Source organism: Sorex fumeus, unplaced genomic scaffold, assembly GCF_029834395.1.
Source record: "Sorex fumeus unplaced genomic scaffold, SorFum_2.1 ptg000131l, whole genome shotgun sequence".
Lineage (NCBI taxonomy): Eukaryota > Metazoa > Chordata > Mammalia > Eulipotyphla > Soricidae > Sorex > Sorex fumeus.
In genome coordinates, this window is record NW_026606188.1 from 19,379,026 (window position 1) to 19,397,173 (window position 18,148).

Here is an 18,148-nt window from a genome sequence, read left to right on the forward strand (position 1 = left end):
TTACACGCGGCCAACATGGCCGACCTGAGTTCGATTCCTCCGCCCCTCTCGGAGAGCCCGGCAAGCTACCGAGAGTATTCGATATGCCAGACACAGTAACAACAAAGTCTCCAATGGAGACGTTACTGGGCCCGCTCGAGCAAATCGACGATCAACGGGAGGGCCTTTACCTTTATATTATTATTTGGTCTATCTCAGTGATAAAATTTTTTAAATTTAATAATAAATAATTTTTTACAAAAGGTTATTTAAAGGGTGGGAGAACTAGCACAATAGGGTAAGGCAAGTGCCTTGCACATGTGGACCCAGGTTCAATCTCCAGCATCCCACATGATTCCCCAAACACCACCAGGAGTGACTCCTATGTGCAGATCCAGTATACCCCAGTATCACCACATGTGGCTCATTACACCCTCTTCCCCGACCCATAAAAGGTGATTTAAGATAAAGGCAGTGACTGCTGAAGAGGAGTTTTGAGAGGAGCTGGAAGAGATTGTGGAGTGCGGGGTGCTTGGGTGGAAGCCAGGGGCCAGTCAGAGGCGTCAGCATCCCAGAGACACCAATAGCAGCTCCTGAGCAACAGAAGGAAGTGCAGGGGAGTGCAGGGTGAACACAGGTCCTGAGAAGAAAAAGTTCATTTTTATTTCTGTGTTAAGGTCTATTTTGTAAAATCAGCATCATCTTCAGGGGCCAAAGTTCCTTAGTGGGATGGGCAGGAAAGCAAGAAGCTACTGATTAAGCAGGTGCAGCCCAGTGTATGTGGTTCAAGTCCAGTCCCATATTTGTTTATTTGTTAAGGCTGTTTATTACCTGCTTCCTGCCTGGACAAGTTGTTTTGACCCTGATGCCCTGGCTCATTCAGGCCACTTAACACTGTTTACCACTCTGGAGGTGAGGTGAACAGGTGAGGTGAACGATCCAATGGGCCAGTGCTTTTGTAAGGTCTGTAAATAGAAGGCACTCTGGGTAGGCTCATTATTGCATTACAATAGCTTATCTGATGGGCTCAGCTGCCTCCTTCTGCCCATTCACTAGCAGAGAAAGAAACTTCTTACCGCAAATCAATGGCGAGCCTTTGCAAAAGGGAGGAGCTTAGTGAAAGCCTTTAATGGGGAATGTTCTTCCCTACAGCTGAGACACCACAGTGCCAAGGCTCGGCCCAGAGTGGTAGTTCCGTGGCACTCATCATGCGTGCATGAGGCCCTGGGCGCTCTCCTTCCTCATAAATAAACAAAACACCCAAACCCCAGTTATTACCCTGCACTATTATTTTTAAAAATATATCATGATTTTTAAAAAGTCTAAGTTCCAGGTATTATCCCAGTTCCTGAGGTGCAGTAGAGAGTACAGTCCTGCTAGTTTTTTTGTTTGCTTTGGGGGCACACCTGGCTATACCCAGGGCTTACTCCTGGCTCTGTGCTGAGGGGTCACTCCTGGCAGGCCGTGGGGCCCAATGTGGTGTGGACTCAGGTCAGCCAGTACAGAGCAAGAGCCCGACCACTGCTCTCTCCAGACCGAGCCCCCTCAAGGGCAGTGCTGAGGACTGAACCCAGGTCTCCTGCCTTCAGGGCTCATCCCCTGCTGCTGAGCTGCCTCCCATCCTGGATTCAATTCACACTGTCCCAGACAAGAGGGAAACTGGCAAGTCATGTTGAAACACACAGGAAATACCTGAGATGTTGTCTTTGCCTTGATTCTCAGCACAGCCCCATGCTGTCCACTCGACAGTGCCATGTCCACTCACATACCACATGGCTCTGTGGATTTGTGCTCATCCCATTTGGTCAGTTTCCCCACTGCCTCTGCTAAAGCCATGGCAGGGTTCCACGTAGTATTTTGGAGCCAGAGCAATAGTAGAGGAATCTAGGCTCTGCCTCACATGCTGCTGGCATAGGTTTGATCTCTGGTACTTCATGATTTCCTTAGTTCCGTCAGGTGCAGCCCTGAAAGTCCCCCAAGCACCACCAGGTGTGGTCCTGGAATCCTCCAGCACCACTGGGGTGGCATGAGCCACACTGCATTCTCGGGCCCTTGCGTTGAATTGGGGACCCAGCATATCTCCTTAGTACTGCTTAGAGGGCTGCAATAAAAGACTTTGCTAGAGAGAAAGGTTTTGCATGAGGAGTTTGCAATCCATCAGTCTTTCCTAGAGTGTTTTAAAGATACCACCAGCCTGAGGCGCAGACACTTTGAGTCTGCCCAGAGCTGCAGCCACACTGGTACTGGAGCGTCAGCAGTGCTCCAGCCAGCACTGCTTCAGGTGGGCTTACACCCAGAGCTCAGCTCCTGTTGCCGAGGGAGGCACGTTCCCGGATCTGCTGCTGTGCTGGTGTCGGTGCCCGTAGATTCTCCCACTGTCTGGAAGCCACTTTGGGATGTGCCTGAGTGATCCAGGGACAAACCCGGTTCTCTGTGGGTCCAGGGCTTTAGAATACTCCAGTTGGGGGGAGTCTTGGCTGCTGTCCTCAGGGAGGGTCAGCTTGCTGACCTTGTCTTATGACTTTCTTGTAGCATTGGGGGCACAACTCATTGCACATGTGTGCTGAGACTCAGGGCAGTTCAGTGGCAGCACAGGTGTGGGCGACTCAAGCCACTGCAAAGCCTTGAGAACCCTTTCAGGGCCAGGAGGGACCAGTGTGGCCATGGCCACCAGAATGATCCTGCTGTCCCATCCTGTGGCCAGGGGTGGCTGCTTCAGGGGACTATGGGCTCGGGTCTCAGGTACAATAGAGGAAACTGATGTCAGTATGTGTTGTGCCATGTTGGAACCCCCATTTTACCATGTGTGCCATCCCATTCCTGCTCTGCAAGGAGAGATGGCGGTTAAGAAACAGCTGGAGAGGGTTCTGAGGAGCCCCAGATTTCACCCCTATCCCTGCCTTGTCTTCCTCAGCAGCATCAGGAGTGACTCCTTCCCACAGCAGAGAGCTTGGAGTAACCCCTGAACACTGGGACAGTGTAGCACCAAAAGGCAAAGAGAGAGGGACTGGAGAGATAGTACAGCTGATAGAGCCTTTTGTACAGGCAGCCAACCCAGGTTTGATCCTCAGCGTTCCATATTCGGCATCCCATATTTGATCCCAGAGCATCACCAGGAGAAATTCCTCAGCGCAGAGAGCCAGAGTTAACCCCTGAGCGTTACTGGGTGTCCCTTCCCCCCACCTCATCCCCCCCCCACAAAAAAAAGCAGAGAGACAATAGAGAGAGAGAAACAGAAGCAACACACAGTAGGCAGACAGGAGAGAACCGTGTCCTGGCCAGGAGTCAGGGCTAGTGGGCAACTTGGAGCTGTGAGCATGCAGACAGGTGACTTCCTTATCTACACGGTCTCTCTCCTGTTACCAGCATGTGGGCCTCTGGGTGCAAGGCCTATGTACTCAGCCGAAATCAGCAGGGGCCCTGCTGCCCGCAGGAGTTCCCGGCTCTCCTTTATGTTAGGCAGAGGGAAGGAAAGCTCCCGGCAGCAGTTGCATTTCCAAACAGGGGACAGTGCCAAGACAGGGCTCCTGGCCTCACCACTCCCCACCTCCCGCTTGCCAGCCTGGAACCCTGGAAGAAGCCTTCCCTGTTAGCCAGATTGCAAGACTTTTATTTGTTTTCATCAGCTTTTGCACCAAGAAGCTTAGCTTCTCCTGCTCATTTTATGAAAACCTTGATAAACAACACTATTATTAGACAGAACACTGCCTCCTAAGTGGCAGAGAGACTCCGTGAGATTCCCAAGGGGTGGTGTTGACAAAGAAACAGAATCGCTTCTTTGCACCATCAAATCCCCATCTATGCAAATGAATCCAGTGCTGGGCCTCCGAGAGTTTTAATTAATACTGATAAATCACAGAGTGCCTCCCTCACGGAAGGCCAGCAAGCCTTCTGGTCAGTGTGCCAGTGCGGAAATGGGAGCCTGGCCTGGATCTGCCCACCTTGCAATTTGACCTGAGAACTAAGTGCTGCATATGTGTTGTGTGTGTCCTCCCCAGGTGTCGTGTCGGCTCAGCGGCAGGTGGCCGTACAGGAGGGACCTTTGTTTCGCACCGAGGGCTCCCATGTCACCATCTGGTGCAATGTGAGCGGCTTCCAGGGCCCTTCTGAGCAGAATTTCCAGTGGTCCATCTACCTGCCGTCGGCCCCCGAGCGTGAGGTGCAGATCATCAGCACCGTGGACTCCTCCTTCCCCTATGCCATCTACACACAGCGCGTCCGTGGGGGCAAGATCTACGTGGAGCGCACCCAGGGCAACGCGGTGCTGCTGCACATCACTGACCTCCAGGCCCGGGACGCCGGCGAGTACGAGTGTCACACGCCCAGCACTGATGACCAGTACTTTGGGAGTTACAGTGCCAAAACAAACCTCGTGGGTAAGGAGTTCCTCCTCCCCTGCCCTGTTCTGACTGCAGCTGTTTCTCTTACCCTCAGGGGCTGGTCGGGGTAGGCATGTGGGCTCAGGTCGCTCACCTCTGGGAATACGAGTTCTCAGAGGGCAGAAAGAGAAGGATATGACTCTCTGGGCTTCCTTTTTTGCCTAAAGACATTCACCCCATTTCTGGGCCTTCTGCCACCCTCTGACTTGAACTCACCTGCTCCAAGTGCAGCTTTATCTGATTTATGCAAAGCTCCCCAGATAGTTTAGAGGCCAACAGGTGGCATGAGTGGGCCAATTTTTTTTTTTGGTCTTGATTTGCAGCCGATAGAAGGTTGAGGCTGAAAAGACGGGTTGCAGATGGTAAAGAGGGTTCAGAGCACATGCGGGGAAAGGGATATGAAAAGACAAGGCAACAAATGTGTAGCCGATTATCAGGAGAAATGAGGAAGGTGTGTGCTCTGATAGCAGCCAGACGGGGAGTTCCGGGTGGGGACCTTTGTGCTGGCGCAGGCACCTGTTTGCTTAGTGCGGAGGTGGATGAGCTGCCTGTCCTTGCCCAGCCATGGACTCCCTTGCCAGGACCTTTGGCCCCATGAGTAAGGAAGTGGACCCCAGTTTTCTTCCCTGGCCATCTGCAGGCTGCAGGAAGCTCCAGGGAGCATTGGGGAGACTCCAGTGTGGACAGCTTTGGGCCCCAGTGATGGCCACTGCAAAGGGTCAGGCCTACCCAAGCTGTTCGGTTACACTGCCCAAGTCCTCAAGGTGAGGCTCGAAACAGGAAATCAAGGCCAGAGAGATAGAAGAGGGGGAAAGGCACTTGCCTTGCTGCAACTGACGCTGTAACACAGGTGTCTGTGAAGCCTCGGTCGTGTCCCCATGATGGCCCAGTCTCCAGAGCATTGCCAGTAGTGATCCTTGAGCACAGAGCCAGAGTCAGCGCCACCAGGTCTATCCCTGCAACAGAAACAGGGTACGGCAGTCAGCCCGAATGGCCTTCCTGCGTCCAGCCCCCCCTCGCAAGCACTGAGGCCAGTGCTGGAATCTCAGGCAGCCACGTCCCAATCCACCCCACAGTGGGGGCAGGGGAGACCACAGAGAATTACGGTGGGGCCCCTTCATCCATCAGTGGGGGTGCTTAGTGCCCAAAAGATAATTTGGGGGAGTGAAGGGGTGGTCGTGGTGGAGCGTTGGGCGGAAATGAAGTTGTCTAAGTATAAAAATTCTGAAAATTCCAATAAATATTTCTGGTGGACGATCAGTGAAAAGTGAAGTGCCGGTACTTGAGGCTTTGCTATAAAAGGAGTAACCAAGTCTGATTTGACCTAAGAGGAGAGTCCTTTTTTTAACCTGGTGTTTTTAGGGAGCTCATTTATTATGCAAAACCACATCCTTTTTTAGCCAAGAGTTCTTTAAATACAGAACCAGCCCGTATAAGTGCATACCTATTGCAGTCCAAACCCAAACAGGAAGCCCCTGCCATTTTGTGCTATTGGGAGTGGCCAGTGGCTCCCCAGTATTTCTCACGGGGCAGGGGGCTGGCGGGGGGGTGGGGTAGGGGGTCAGCCCCAGACGTTGAGAGTGTGGTTTTGTGACTGCTTTGGAACATCTCTGTGTTTCAGTGATCCCCGACACTCTACAGACCACTGCCGTGCCCCAGTCGCTGCACAAGGTAGAGCAGGACCCTTTAGAGCTGACCTGTGAGGTGGCCACGGAGACTGTCCAGCACAGCCACCTGTCAGTGGCCTGGCTCCGGCAGAAGGGCAACGACAGGCCCGTGGAGGTCATCGCCCTGGCCCGGGACTTCGTCCTGCAGTCCAGCAGCGAGTATGCGCAGAGGCAGAGCCTGGGCGAGGTGCGGCTGGACAAGCTGGGGAGTACCACCTTCCGCCTCACCATCTTCCACCTGCAGCCCTCCGACCAGGGCGAGTTCTACTGCAGAGCTGCCGAGTGGATCCAGGATCCTGATGGCTCGTGGTACGCCATGACGCAGAAGCGTTCCGAGGGCACCGTGGTCAACGTCCAACCCACTGGTCAGTTCTGTGGTCCCCTTCACACTGCTTTCTTTAGTGGCCTCAAAAGGTACTTGGAGGGGGGGTGGTCTTTGAATGACCTCAGTTGGTCCAGCATCATTTGGTTGTTTACCTTGGGGAGAGAAGAGAAAGAATTTGGATCTAGGCCTCTGGACAGTGGCTGTTTTGCTAGCAGATGAAGCCGGGTGGTCCAAGAGCCTTTCCTTGTGTTGAAGAGGAGCACAGCCAGCCTGGTTTTGGTTTGGGGGCCACACCCAGCTGTATTCAGAGAGAGTGTCTCCTGGCTCTTTGCTCAGATGTCTCTCCTGCCAGAACTTGGGGAACCTAATGGGGGTTTCCAGGGATTGAACGTGGGTCAGCTGCATGCCAGGCAAGAGCCTCGACTGCAGTACTGCCTCTCCAGGCCTGGGGCTCCCTCTTATGGCCGTGCCTGCGAGTGTCCTTGTCCCTTGGGCTGCTCCGTGGGGTCTTGGTCTTTGGGAGCTCTGCTGCCTCTTGGTTTGTTCTTCGGGACCAACCTCACAGTTCTTGTTCCTCAGGTGCACCCAGGAAGCCCAGGCCAGCTCCTGGGGTTGTCCCCGAGTGCTGAGTTTCACCACACACAAGGTGATCTCGCCAGATGATGTCTCATCAAACACAGCTCAAGAGTTAGCAGTGCAGAAGCAATTCTCCACATCTAATGGATTCAGGGGGTTACTAAAAGAACTGGGCTCCCCAGCAAATAGCAGTTTATCTGCTCTGTGGAGTCAAGGGCATTTAAAAACTGCTGGATTTCCCAGTCCTAAGCCATCCTGCAAGGCGCTTTATTTCATATCACTCATTTCCCTTCCTAGATGGTTCTCAGATCAGCTTCAAAAGTGTAGGCCAAAATTCAAATTGTAATGCTTTTAAATTAGGTCGCATCTGTTAATCTTCTTTTTTATTTTAATAGTAACCAATTTGCACTTAGGACTTTTTGGATTTGCTCATTGAGTGTGCAGGCTGAGCCAGCAGAGAGAAAAGTAGACCAAAAGAAAATGTGGATGGACTCTGCTGGCAGTCTGTTTTGACCAGTGACTGCACCACAATTTGTGCCCTTTCTTTAGTTTCAGTAAATGTTTTACTTCTCACATTTTACATTTCAATAAACATTTAGTAAGTATAAACCAGAAGATGTGGCAAGAGGCTTTAGGAACTCAAAGATGAGTAACATGTGTTCCCCACACCGGGGAGATTGCAAATGTAGAATCCGTGGCTGAGTGGAGCACTCTAGGTGCTGTAGTTGTGTTGTGTACAGAGTGCTCTAACAGCACAGTAAATGTGGTGTGTTCTTGCCATAATCAGTTTTCCTTGGATGGGGTAACTGTTAAGGTGAATTTAAGAAAACCAACCGTTTGGTGACTTTGATGGGTCTTAATTCCTGAGGAGTAGCAGGAGGAGTGGCACAAAGCTACAACAATACGTGATGTGTTTGGCAAATGGAGAGAATCAAGCAGGAGGGATGTTGAGTCCCGGATAAAGACAGCGAGAAACTCTTTGTACTGTATTAGTCCAGAAGTTGACCTCTGGATCAAGAGTTTTCAGGCTGCTCTTCCTGGAGCTTGTGAATATAAAAGAAGGTGAATCCTTTGAGATGGAGGCTTTTGAAGGCCTTGCACTCTCCTCAGAGTGCTTCCGGCGTCTTCTGTGTTGTGCATCCTCTTACATATGAAGAAGGAAGTTCTCTTTCTCCACCCTCTCCCCTTCACTTAAAGTTTAAAAATCACTGCTACCAATACTTGGAATGGGGAATAGAGACTTTTTGCGGGAAATGGGGGGGTGGGGAATTGGAACCACATCTGCCAGTGCTCAGGGGCTACTGCTGGCTCTATGCTAGGGGCCTCACTGGGAGGTTCTCAGGGAACTGTATGTGATGCGACGATTTGAATAGGGTCAACCAAGGCTATGACATTACCCTGGACTATCTATCATCCTAGAATATAGAGATTTTTTTAACCTTCAAGATATATTTTGTATATTTAGAAACCATATATTTGTATATAATCATGAGTTATAAAACATAAAAATAATATTTGGAAAGGACATTAAATTTTTCTGATTAATAATAAACAGGGGCTTGAGCGATAGCACAGCAGTAGGGCATTTGCCTTGCACGCAGCCAACATGGCCGACCCGAGTTCAATTCTTCTGCCCCTCTCGGAGAGCCCAGCAAGCTACCGAGAGTATCTCGCCCGCACGGCAGAGCCTGGCAAGCTACCTGTGACGTACTCGATATGCCAAACACAATAACAACAAAGTCTCCGATGGATACGTTACTAGGCCCGCTTGAGCAAATTGATGAACAAGGGGAGGACCATGACCGTGAATAATAAACAGATTTTTGTTTTTGTCTCCTAATGTGACATGATTATGCTGACAAGATAGCACTATCGGTAAGGTGCTGATCTTGCAACTGTTTTGAAGCAGGGAGTGACACAATCAGATAAGAGTTTGAGCAGGAAAATCATGTTGACTGCCTGGACATTGGTCACAGTCAGATCTGGAGTTGAGAGACTGTGCAGAAACGAGCTCCTGGGGCCAGGACAGGGGTTGGTGACTGCAACCTGGAAAGCAGCCAAGGGGCAGGAAACCTGGTGGTAGGAGGAGTCCAGTTGCCCAGGAGTCCCTAGACAGAGGGTCCAAGTGGTTCCTTGGACTGTGGTCTGGAAGAAAGGTGGGCAAAGAAATGCCAGGGGGCGACACCTCAAAGTCTTTGCTTCCCCATTAGTGGCAGCGCTGGGTAGCTTTTGGGGGTAGGAGCTTGTGGCGGGGTCTCACCTGTTGGTGCTTCAGAGCTTACTCCTAGCTCTGTGCTCAGGGATCTTTTCTGGTGGAGCTTACGGGACCGTACTGGTGCTGGGGATCCAACCAGGCCAACCATGTGCTAAGCAGGTGCCTACCCTGTACTGTCTCTTTGGCCCAGGGACTTTTGTATCCCCTCCCCACCAAAAATTTTAGTTAAGGATTTGATCTCACAAGCTGACTCTTCTAGAGATGGTTGGTATGTGTGATGACTGGTGTGTCGTGGGACCTGGGGCTCAGTTAGAGGCCAAGCTGGGGAGAGGTGATGGCTTGTGAAGACAGAAAGGGTGGGAGAGAAGCAGCAGTGAGGGGCAGCCAGAGGAGCAGGTCTGGTGAGAGAGGAGAGTCTTCTGACAAGCAAGAGCAGAAACAAGGAGAGAGTATGCCATGGAGCTCAGAGTGTGTGTGTGTGTGTGTGTGTGTGTGTGTGTGTGTGTGTGTGTTGCTGTGTGTGTGCAGGGGATGCAGGGGCCATGGTTGATGCCTGTGTGGGAAGTCATTGGTTGTGGGGGAAGAGGCAGAAGGATCATGGGTGACGTTTGAGTAAACGGCAAGTAAAATATGGAAGAAGGACCAGAAGCTCATTTCAGTGAACTGAGGAGTGAGGGCACTAGAAAAGCCATAAATCAGTTCCTAGAGGTTTGCTTGATGGGGAATAACTGTCAGCAAAATAGTTTTGCAGTTTGATGGTGCACTGTAAATCTTGCACTTCAGCCTGGGAGTGTGAAGTCTTCTCCAAGCCACGCCTGGGGGAGTTCTAAGAAAGAAGAATCGGGCTTCTCAGAGAAGGTCACAGTTTGAGTCAGCCTCATGGAGGAAACATAAAAGGCCCTCAGTGTAGGGCTCCTGTCTGCATTCATTCTTGGAAGCCTCAAAATCACTGCTATGTGTTGACCAGAGTGCCCATAGCTGGCCAGAAATGTGGGCAAACTCCTGTGAGTGCATGTGTGACAGTGCAGGGTAGACTTTCACGAGAGGGAAGCTGAGCAGCTGTCACACGGGTGATGTTAGTCTTGTTTGTTGGGAAGTTTGGGCAATAAAGGAAGGTACTAATACACGGGAGCAGAAAATGGATGTTTGGGGCAAGAGACGTGTTGGAGGGAAGGAGATAAAGAGCCTGAGGGAAGTTGGGTGTTGTGCCACGCTTGGGTGCAAGAGATAGAGGCAGGGCTGCCCTTGTGTTCAACGGGTGCTCTCCAGCAAGCACTTTCAGAGGGCATGGGATAGTGGGATGAAATCAGGGCTCGCTGGGCTGGAGAGAGACTGTGGTGGGTAGGGTGCTTGCTTTGTGTGCAGGTAACCCAGCTTGGGTTCCCAGCACTGCCTCTGGTCCTCTGAGCACTGTCAGGAGTGATCCCTGAGCACAGAGCCAGGAGTAAGCCTTGAAGACTGCCAGTATTTTTCCCAAACCAAAACCACACAAACAAAATTATGAGGCAGAGATGGTAGTGGTAATTGCTTGGAAGTGCCAAGGTTGGTAAGGCAAAGCAGATTGGAGCTAATGAAACTGCAAGAATCCAGGCATCTCTTTGAAGGTAACTGATGGCCGTCAGGCACCAAGATGTAGCTGCAGGAGGCTGTTAGTGGCCATGAGACCTTCCGTGCTCTCCCCCATATGCCTTGAAGGCTGCTTGGACTCATAGACCATTCAGAAGTTGTTTCTGGCTTTCACCAGAAGTAGATGCTTTCTCCATACTTCTCAAGAGTTGATCTGATGAGGAAAGATTGAATATAAGACATTAACTGTTTTTCCCATGTATAATTTTGTTAGGAGGTTGTCTTGCCTCTGTCTTATTTCCAGTAACCACACAGGAATGGAGACTGTGTATCAATAGGTTTATTTTGAGTCTGTGTTAGGGTTAGGGCCAGCACTCAGAGCACTGCATGGTTCTGTCTCACAAGCCTTAGTAGGAAAAGTCTTAATGGTATCTGCAGAAACTATTTGTGGTCTTTCTGCTTACATGGAGTTTTCTGAGTTTCAACGGTAGACATTTGGATCTTTGACTTACACATGTTGGAAATGTCAGATGTTCCTTATTAACCTCCGGGATTCTAACCTAAGGTATGGCAGTAGGTTACTGGCAGAGTCCCACCAGTACTCACTGGGCTGACGTGTCCCTATTGGGGGCAGCCTACTGTGAGTCCTCTCTGTAATGCAGTAGAGTCCAGTGGCCTCATCAGCTGGGTCTGAGTTCCCTCCTCCTCTCAAGAGAGGCATGGTGGTGCCTTCCCAGGGTGAGCACAGTAAAGAAGGCCATGGCAGACAGGACTTAATGTCCTCATGATGAGATATAACGATTTTCACAATTTCTCCTACGGAAATAGTTTTTGATCATTCTCTTAGCCATTTAGTGGTAAAAAGCAGTATTGTAGGACTGTAGCATTGTCCTCCTGCTGTTCATCGATTTGCTCTAGCGGGCACCTACAACATGTCCATTGTGAGACTTGTTACTGTTTTTGGCATATCGAATACCACACAGGGAGCTTGCCAGGCTCTGATGTATGGGTGGGATACTCTCAGTAGCTTGGTGGGCTCTCTAAGAGGGATGGAGGAATCGAACCTGGGTCAGCTGCATGCAAGACAAACGCCTTACCCACTGTGCCCAAGAAGCAGTACAAAATAAATTATTGTGGGTCTGCTATGGGATCAAGCTTGAGGGGTGGTTAGGAAAATAGAATCAGTGGCAGAGGGACATAAGAGTGGCCTTGGTGTTGGAGTATTGAATGCCTGTAACAAACTGTCATGGACAACTTTGTGAACCATGGTGTTTAAATAAAGTGGGGAGAAAGTAAAGAGGAGCATGGGTGAGGGGAATGTGTTGAAGCACTTAAGGTGCATGTCCAAGAATGCTCAATAATGTGCACATTTCACAATTGGCCTTCGCAGACAAGGAGTTTCTGGTGCGGCTGGAGACCGAGAAGCGGCTGTACACTGCCGGCGAGGCGGCCGAGTTCAGGTGCATCCTGGAGGCGCAGAATGTCCCTGATCGCTACTTTGCCGTCTCCTGGGCCTTCAACAGCTCGCTGATCGCCAGCATGGGGCCCAACGCAGTGCCAGTGCTCAACAATGAGTTCGCCCACCGGGAGGCGCGGGGCCAGCTGAAAGTGGCCAAGGAAAGTGATGGCGTCTTTGTGCTGAAGATCTACCACCTCCGCCAGGAGGACAGTGGGAAGTACAACTGCCGAGTGACCGAGCGGGAGAAGACAGTCACGGGTGACTTCATCGACAAGGAGAGCAAGCGGCCCAAGAACATCCCTATTGTCGTTCTGCCAATCAGTAAGTGGTGCAGGGCTGTCTTCCTCCTCCTGCTGGGTTGCTGAAGTCGGGGAAGCCTGAGGCGGGAGGCAAGGGCTGCGGAGGAGGGGTCTGGGGTCCTCAGAGAGCTGGTTAGGGTTCCGATCGGTTCATCTCTTACTTCTCCAACCTGCCTGAGCAGGCACCCTCCCACATCCTCCCAGAGAGGCGAGTGCTCACAGTGTGTCTGCAGGAGGCACCCAGGCCGGCTCTGCTGCCCTCTTTGCAGGGGGAGCACAGGCTTCGGAACAGCTATGCACCTGTGTGGGAGCGACACCCAGAATTGGGTTAATGCCCATCTTGAAAACGTACTTTTTCAGTGGGCAGGTCTTTTATGGGATGAGCTTAAAGCCATAAAGTGCATTATTGGTTGGGACAGGAGAGATAGTTCAGCCAGCCGGGCACAGGCTGTGCGTATGGCCAGCCCCAGCTCGATCCCTGGCATCCCAGATGGTCACCGGAGACTTGCAGGAGTGACCCCTGAACACAGAGCCAGGAGTAAGCCCTGAGCAGTGCCAGGAGTGGCCGCAAAGCAAACAAACAAATGAGCACATTATTGAAAGTGGGTCCGAAAGCTAGCATCTCCCTAATTGTCTTTTTCCTGTTGAAACTGGGGTTTTCACCATCCATGGGTTGAACAGCTCCCGATCTCCTGAAGCAAAGGCTTGGTACGGTGAGGCTGCTAGGTGGGGTCCCTGCTTCCTTGTAAGCCGGGGTGGGGAGCAGACTCTGGGGATCCCTGTGCTTGCCTATGTTGGGTTTGTCATCCACAACAGCAGGAGGTTCTCACTAATCTCTCATCTCTTTTACAGTTCTATTTCTAGCAAAGAGAGATTTAAAGCTGTCAGTGCCAGGTTTTAAGTGAGATAGTGAAGTTTCCAAACTAACCTTTAACCTTCCCTCCACGGCTACCCCTGTTCTTTCTCTTAGCCCAGTAATAAATCCCCTTACATTTGTTTAATTTACACCTTTACAATTTTAATATTCAAGTGTGAAGAATATAAAAACAAAGGTTCTTGCTATTTCTTTTCTCATCCACAGGAATACTTTCTATCATGCCTATTATTTTAGTTGAAAGCACTCACACCTCATTGTCTTGCAATGCTTTTGTTTCTTGGTCTTTATTGTTTTTTAATTTTTCCATTTCTACAATGCCTAGCATGATGCTTTGCATAGGGTAGGTGCTTGCTGGACTTTGTAGAATTGAAATGGTAGAATTGAATGTCCACTCTCTGTGTTCCCGTTAGTCTGTGCCTGCCTTAACCACGGACTCTCTCCTATTAAATCCTCAACTAATCCTCTGTTTCGTAAGGATCCAGGGAAGGGCAGCCACACTGTTTTCTTCTTATATTTTTTTATACTAAGAGATTCCCCCCAACCCCCTTCCAAGAACTTGTTTGATGATCTGTGGCCTGCTATATTGCTTTTCCAGCAGATAACTGGGTAGTTAAAGTCCCCCAGCACCACCAGATCCTGCCCCAAGGCCACTTGGGTAAGTCTACGAGAACAACAATGATCACGTTGGTAATGCTGATTATACCTTGGAATTTAATGGGGCTTTTCCTCCTGAGAGCCGGTCGAAAATGCTTCTGCATATCTCATCTCCTGCTCTGCTCCACCCCTCTCTGGTCCCTGTAGAGGCCAATTTTATATTCATCCAGTGAATAGGAAAGCCAGAGCGCCACAGAGAAGTGGTAGAACCACGGGTGCCCTTTGCAGTTGAGCTTGCATTGCGTTAGAAACGTTTGCTTCTAACTCCAGATCCACTGCTCTGTGCTTCAGCCTGTGCCAGCGTCATCCACCTGCTGATTTGGAATTTTATTTGTCAACATGCACTCAGATTCTTATCAGCTCTGTCCTAGTTTTTCACTTAATCTAGAGAAGTTGAATTTGTCGGCTGCTTTTTCTCAGGCCTAGGAACACACAGTGTGAACAGGCATGGTAGGGCTGCTGCCTGGGGTGCTAGGTTGGCTTTTCTTCTCCTGGTGGTACCTTCTGACTGGGAGATTTTTTCAGGCTTGCTCAGCACAGAGCACCCAGCAAGCACCCTTACAGAGCCTGTTGGGGTGACAGTAGGGATGAATGAGAGCTGTTATTCTGCGTAAGACAGGGAGGCTTTCCTCCTCTTGGTGCTAAGGATCCCTTTTGAATTCCTCCCTTTTGAATTGATAATAGTGGTGGAGAGTCTTTAAAGAGGAGTAGTGTTATCTGTGATGATACTGTGAACACCTCATTGTACAGGCCCTGAGAAGTTGGGGTTGTTGGTATCATATCTCCATATCTCCATTTTGTACATGAGCAATCAGAGCTCGAGTCCTCACTTGAACCAGGAGCCAACCTGATTCAAGCTCATCACGACTCCTCCATCAGGTTGGCCTGCCTCAGTCTCCCTGCTTCCAGGTCCTGTGTTATAGGTAGTTGCAGATCAGGAGCCACTGTAGCTCTGTGAATTTTCTCCCAAGAAGAGTCCTAGGCCTGCCCTGTCACCAGGACTGAAAGGAGTCATTACATGGGGCCAGAGAGATAGTATAGCAGGTAAGGTGCTTGCTTGCCTTACATGATTGATCCAGGTTCAATCCCTAGCATCCCGTAGTCACCTGAGAACTGCCAGGAGGGATCTCTGAGTATCACTGGGTGTTGTCCCACAAAACAATAAATACATAAAATAAAAGGAGTCATTCCAGACAGGGTCTCGCAGTCATCTTCACCATCAACAGAGCTACACGCAAGGTCTCTGAGCTCATCTTTGCCTTTTTCTCCCTGTGGGGAAAATACAGGGAGGAAAGATTGATTCAGTGCATGGGTTTGGGTATGTCTGCCTCTTCTCCGCAGTGATCAGCCACGCCTCTTAATCTGGAATTTGATTTCATTGATTTTTGGTTTGTTGTGTTTCACATGGGCGGTGCCCAGGAAATAGGAGCCAAATTAGTTATTAGTAGTTAGTACTTTGTTTTGTTATGATTACTTGGGAGACTTTGTGCACTTAATTTAGTTGATCATGCAGAATAGTATATTCGTTTTTAAGATAGATTAGAATACCTCTGTCATTTATAGAAATCAGAGGAATTAGTGGGGATAGTAAAATTAATTATGATCATGGTGATTCGTTTTTGAAAATTTTCTTTATGTGAGGTGATTTATGCACACAGTATCACTTTCTTTTGGGTCCTCACAAAAGCAAGTGTCATACACAACACTCTTCTGTCCTGTAAGAGAAGGCATTGAGAGCTTAACTAACCTGGTTGAGCTCACAGAACTCAGGGAGCAGCAAAGGCTAAATAGAGGCAGCAAAGAGTGAATATGATCTTGGAGCCGGAGCCATAGCACAGCAGGTAGGGCATTTGCCTTGCATGCGGCTGACCTGGGTTTGATTCCCAGCATCCTATATGGTCCCCTGAGCACCACCAGGAGTATTTCCTGAGTGCATGAGCCAGGAGTAACACCTGTGCATCGCCAGGTGTGGCCCAAAAAGCATTAAAAAAAAAAAGAATAGATATTGATCTTTATCGTAACTCTGATTCCAGAAAATTTCAAAGTGAAGTGCAAGAGAAGGTTGTAGGTTGCCTGGTAAATTGTTTGATGCCCTGAGCATCATGTCCTTAGGTTATATGTCTCAGCATCTGATTCACACTCAGTTTCTAGACCCTCACTGTCCCAATCCCAGGCATGCCCCAAAGGAGTGCCAAGGCTCTCCAAGATAAAGTCTTGGTGAGCGGTGCAGAACGCCAAGGTTGGCAGCAGCAAATGTCAGAGACTCACCCAAGGTGTCAGGTGTGTGCTCCTGTCTTAGGCTGGTGGGGAGGTGTGGGGGAACCAGAACCCAGCACTGCACTCTGTCCCTCTTCCCAGAGAGCAGCATCTCCGTGGAGGTCGCCAGCAACGCCAGCGTCATCCTGGAGGGCGAGAACCTGCACTTCTCCTGCAGTGTCCGCACGGCGGGCCGGCCCCAGGGCCACTTCTCGGTCATCTGGCAGCTTGTGGACAGGCAGAACCGCCGCAGCAACATCCTCTGGCTGGACCGCGAGGGCTCCGTGCAGTACGGCGCCGCCTACTGGGAGCGCAGCCGCTTTGGAGGCATCCAGCTGGAGCAGGTGCAGCCCGGCGCCTTCAGCCTGGGCCTCTTTGGCAGCAGGAAGGAGGACGAGGGCCAGTACGAGTGCCACGTGACGGAGTGGGTGCGGGCCGTGGACGGCGAGTGGCAGGTGGTGGGGGAGCGCCGCGCCAGCACCCCCATCTCCATCACAGCTCTTGGTAAGTCAGCACAACTTATGAGAACCTCCCAAGGGCCCGAGCCGCCAGAGCCTCAGAAGCTGTGTGGGTGTAGACACGGCGTGGAATGCTATGGGCTGTAGGAAAGTAGGGCATCCTGCAGTGGGCTGCCAATGCATGAAACTGGAGGCCACTGTGAAGAGCAGATACTGGGTAATTCCATACCTTATGGCCTAGAGAGGAGCAAAACAGGGAGTAGGCTCTATAGAAAGATGCCAAACCCTTGGGACTGACTTGCTAATACAGCTGTTCATCTCCTCTTTAGCATGGAATTAAAAGATATCTTGATATTTGCTAAAACGAAAACATCTGAGACATACTTCTTACAGGGCCGGGAAAGAGGCATCTCCGAGAGCCTCTGCCTAATGGAAGCAGCAGATTCCATTGTAAAGGTCAGCTGGCCAGGTGGCCGGAAAGGTGGTCTGTCTTGCTCACTTCCTGTTGGTCAGGAGAGCCATGACGTTGGTGTTTCCTGAGACTTTACATCCTGCGCCCGGGGGCCATGGTATCCCCTTTCTCAAGCTTGGCTGGTTTGAGACACACTCACTAAAGCTAGCAGCTCCAAGTGATACCAGCACTAAGGTCTCCATTTCTCCCCCAATCTCTGCATGGGAATCACTATTTTTGTCCTTTTTTTTTCATTTGTGCCACACCCAGGGGTGCTCAGGACTCATCCCTGGCTCTAATTTCAGAAATCATTCCTGGCTTGGCTCTGGGGACCAGGGGAATGCCATGGATAAAACCCATGTTGGTCATGTGCAAAGCAAGTGTTCTACCCACTGTGCTATCACTCCAGCATCTCTTAATTCTATTTTCCCCCCACTGGTGGGAGTTGAACCCAGAACCTCCTGTATGCAGGGCTGGTGCTCTGCCCCAGAACTCCACCCCCAACCGTGTTTTCTGGAAACATAAAACCAACTATTGAACTGCTTTGGGCTGGAGCGATAGCACAGCGGGTAGGGCGTCTGCCTTGCACGCAGACAACATGGCCGACCCGAGTTCAATTCCTCCGCCCCTCTCGGAGAGCCCGGCAAGCTACCGAGAGTATTCGATATGCCAGACACAGTAACAACAAAGTCTCCAATGGAGACGTTACTTGGCCCGCTCGAGCAAATCGACGATCAACGGGAGGGCCTTTACCTTTACCTTTATTGAACTGCTTTCTGCAATGGACGCAAAGCCCAGTGGTTGAGCTTCCTGTTGAGCTCGGCCCCGTGTCTCTGCTCAGTGTGCAGTGTGGAGCCCATGGGGAAGGGTCTGGCGTCCACCCATGGTGGCCCTTCCTCAACCTGGGAAGGAGAGGCACACTGAGGTGTGGCTGCTGGCCAGGAGTTCAGGTCCTAGCCCAGACGTTTTTCTTACTCGCATTGGTCT

At 50.6% G+C, this 18,148-nt stretch overlaps 1 protein-coding gene across 1 annotated transcript in view; it reads left to right on the forward strand.

The window, feature by feature from the left end:
• The window catches only part of IGSF3 (immunoglobulin superfamily member 3), a 111,108-nt gene that overhangs the window by 61,652 nt on the left and 31,308 nt on the right, over positions 1 to 18,148 (forward strand). The window contains exons 2-5 of the mRNA XM_056138978.1: positions 3,978 to 4,355; positions 5,980 to 6,390; positions 12,098 to 12,487; positions 16,355 to 16,756. Coding sequence (XP_055994953.1) covers positions 3,978 to 4,355; positions 5,980 to 6,390; positions 12,098 to 12,487; positions 16,355 to 16,756 — 1,581 coding nt within the window. The remainder of the gene's footprint in view (positions 1 to 3,977; positions 4,356 to 5,979; positions 6,391 to 12,097; positions 12,488 to 16,354; positions 16,757 to 18,148) is intronic.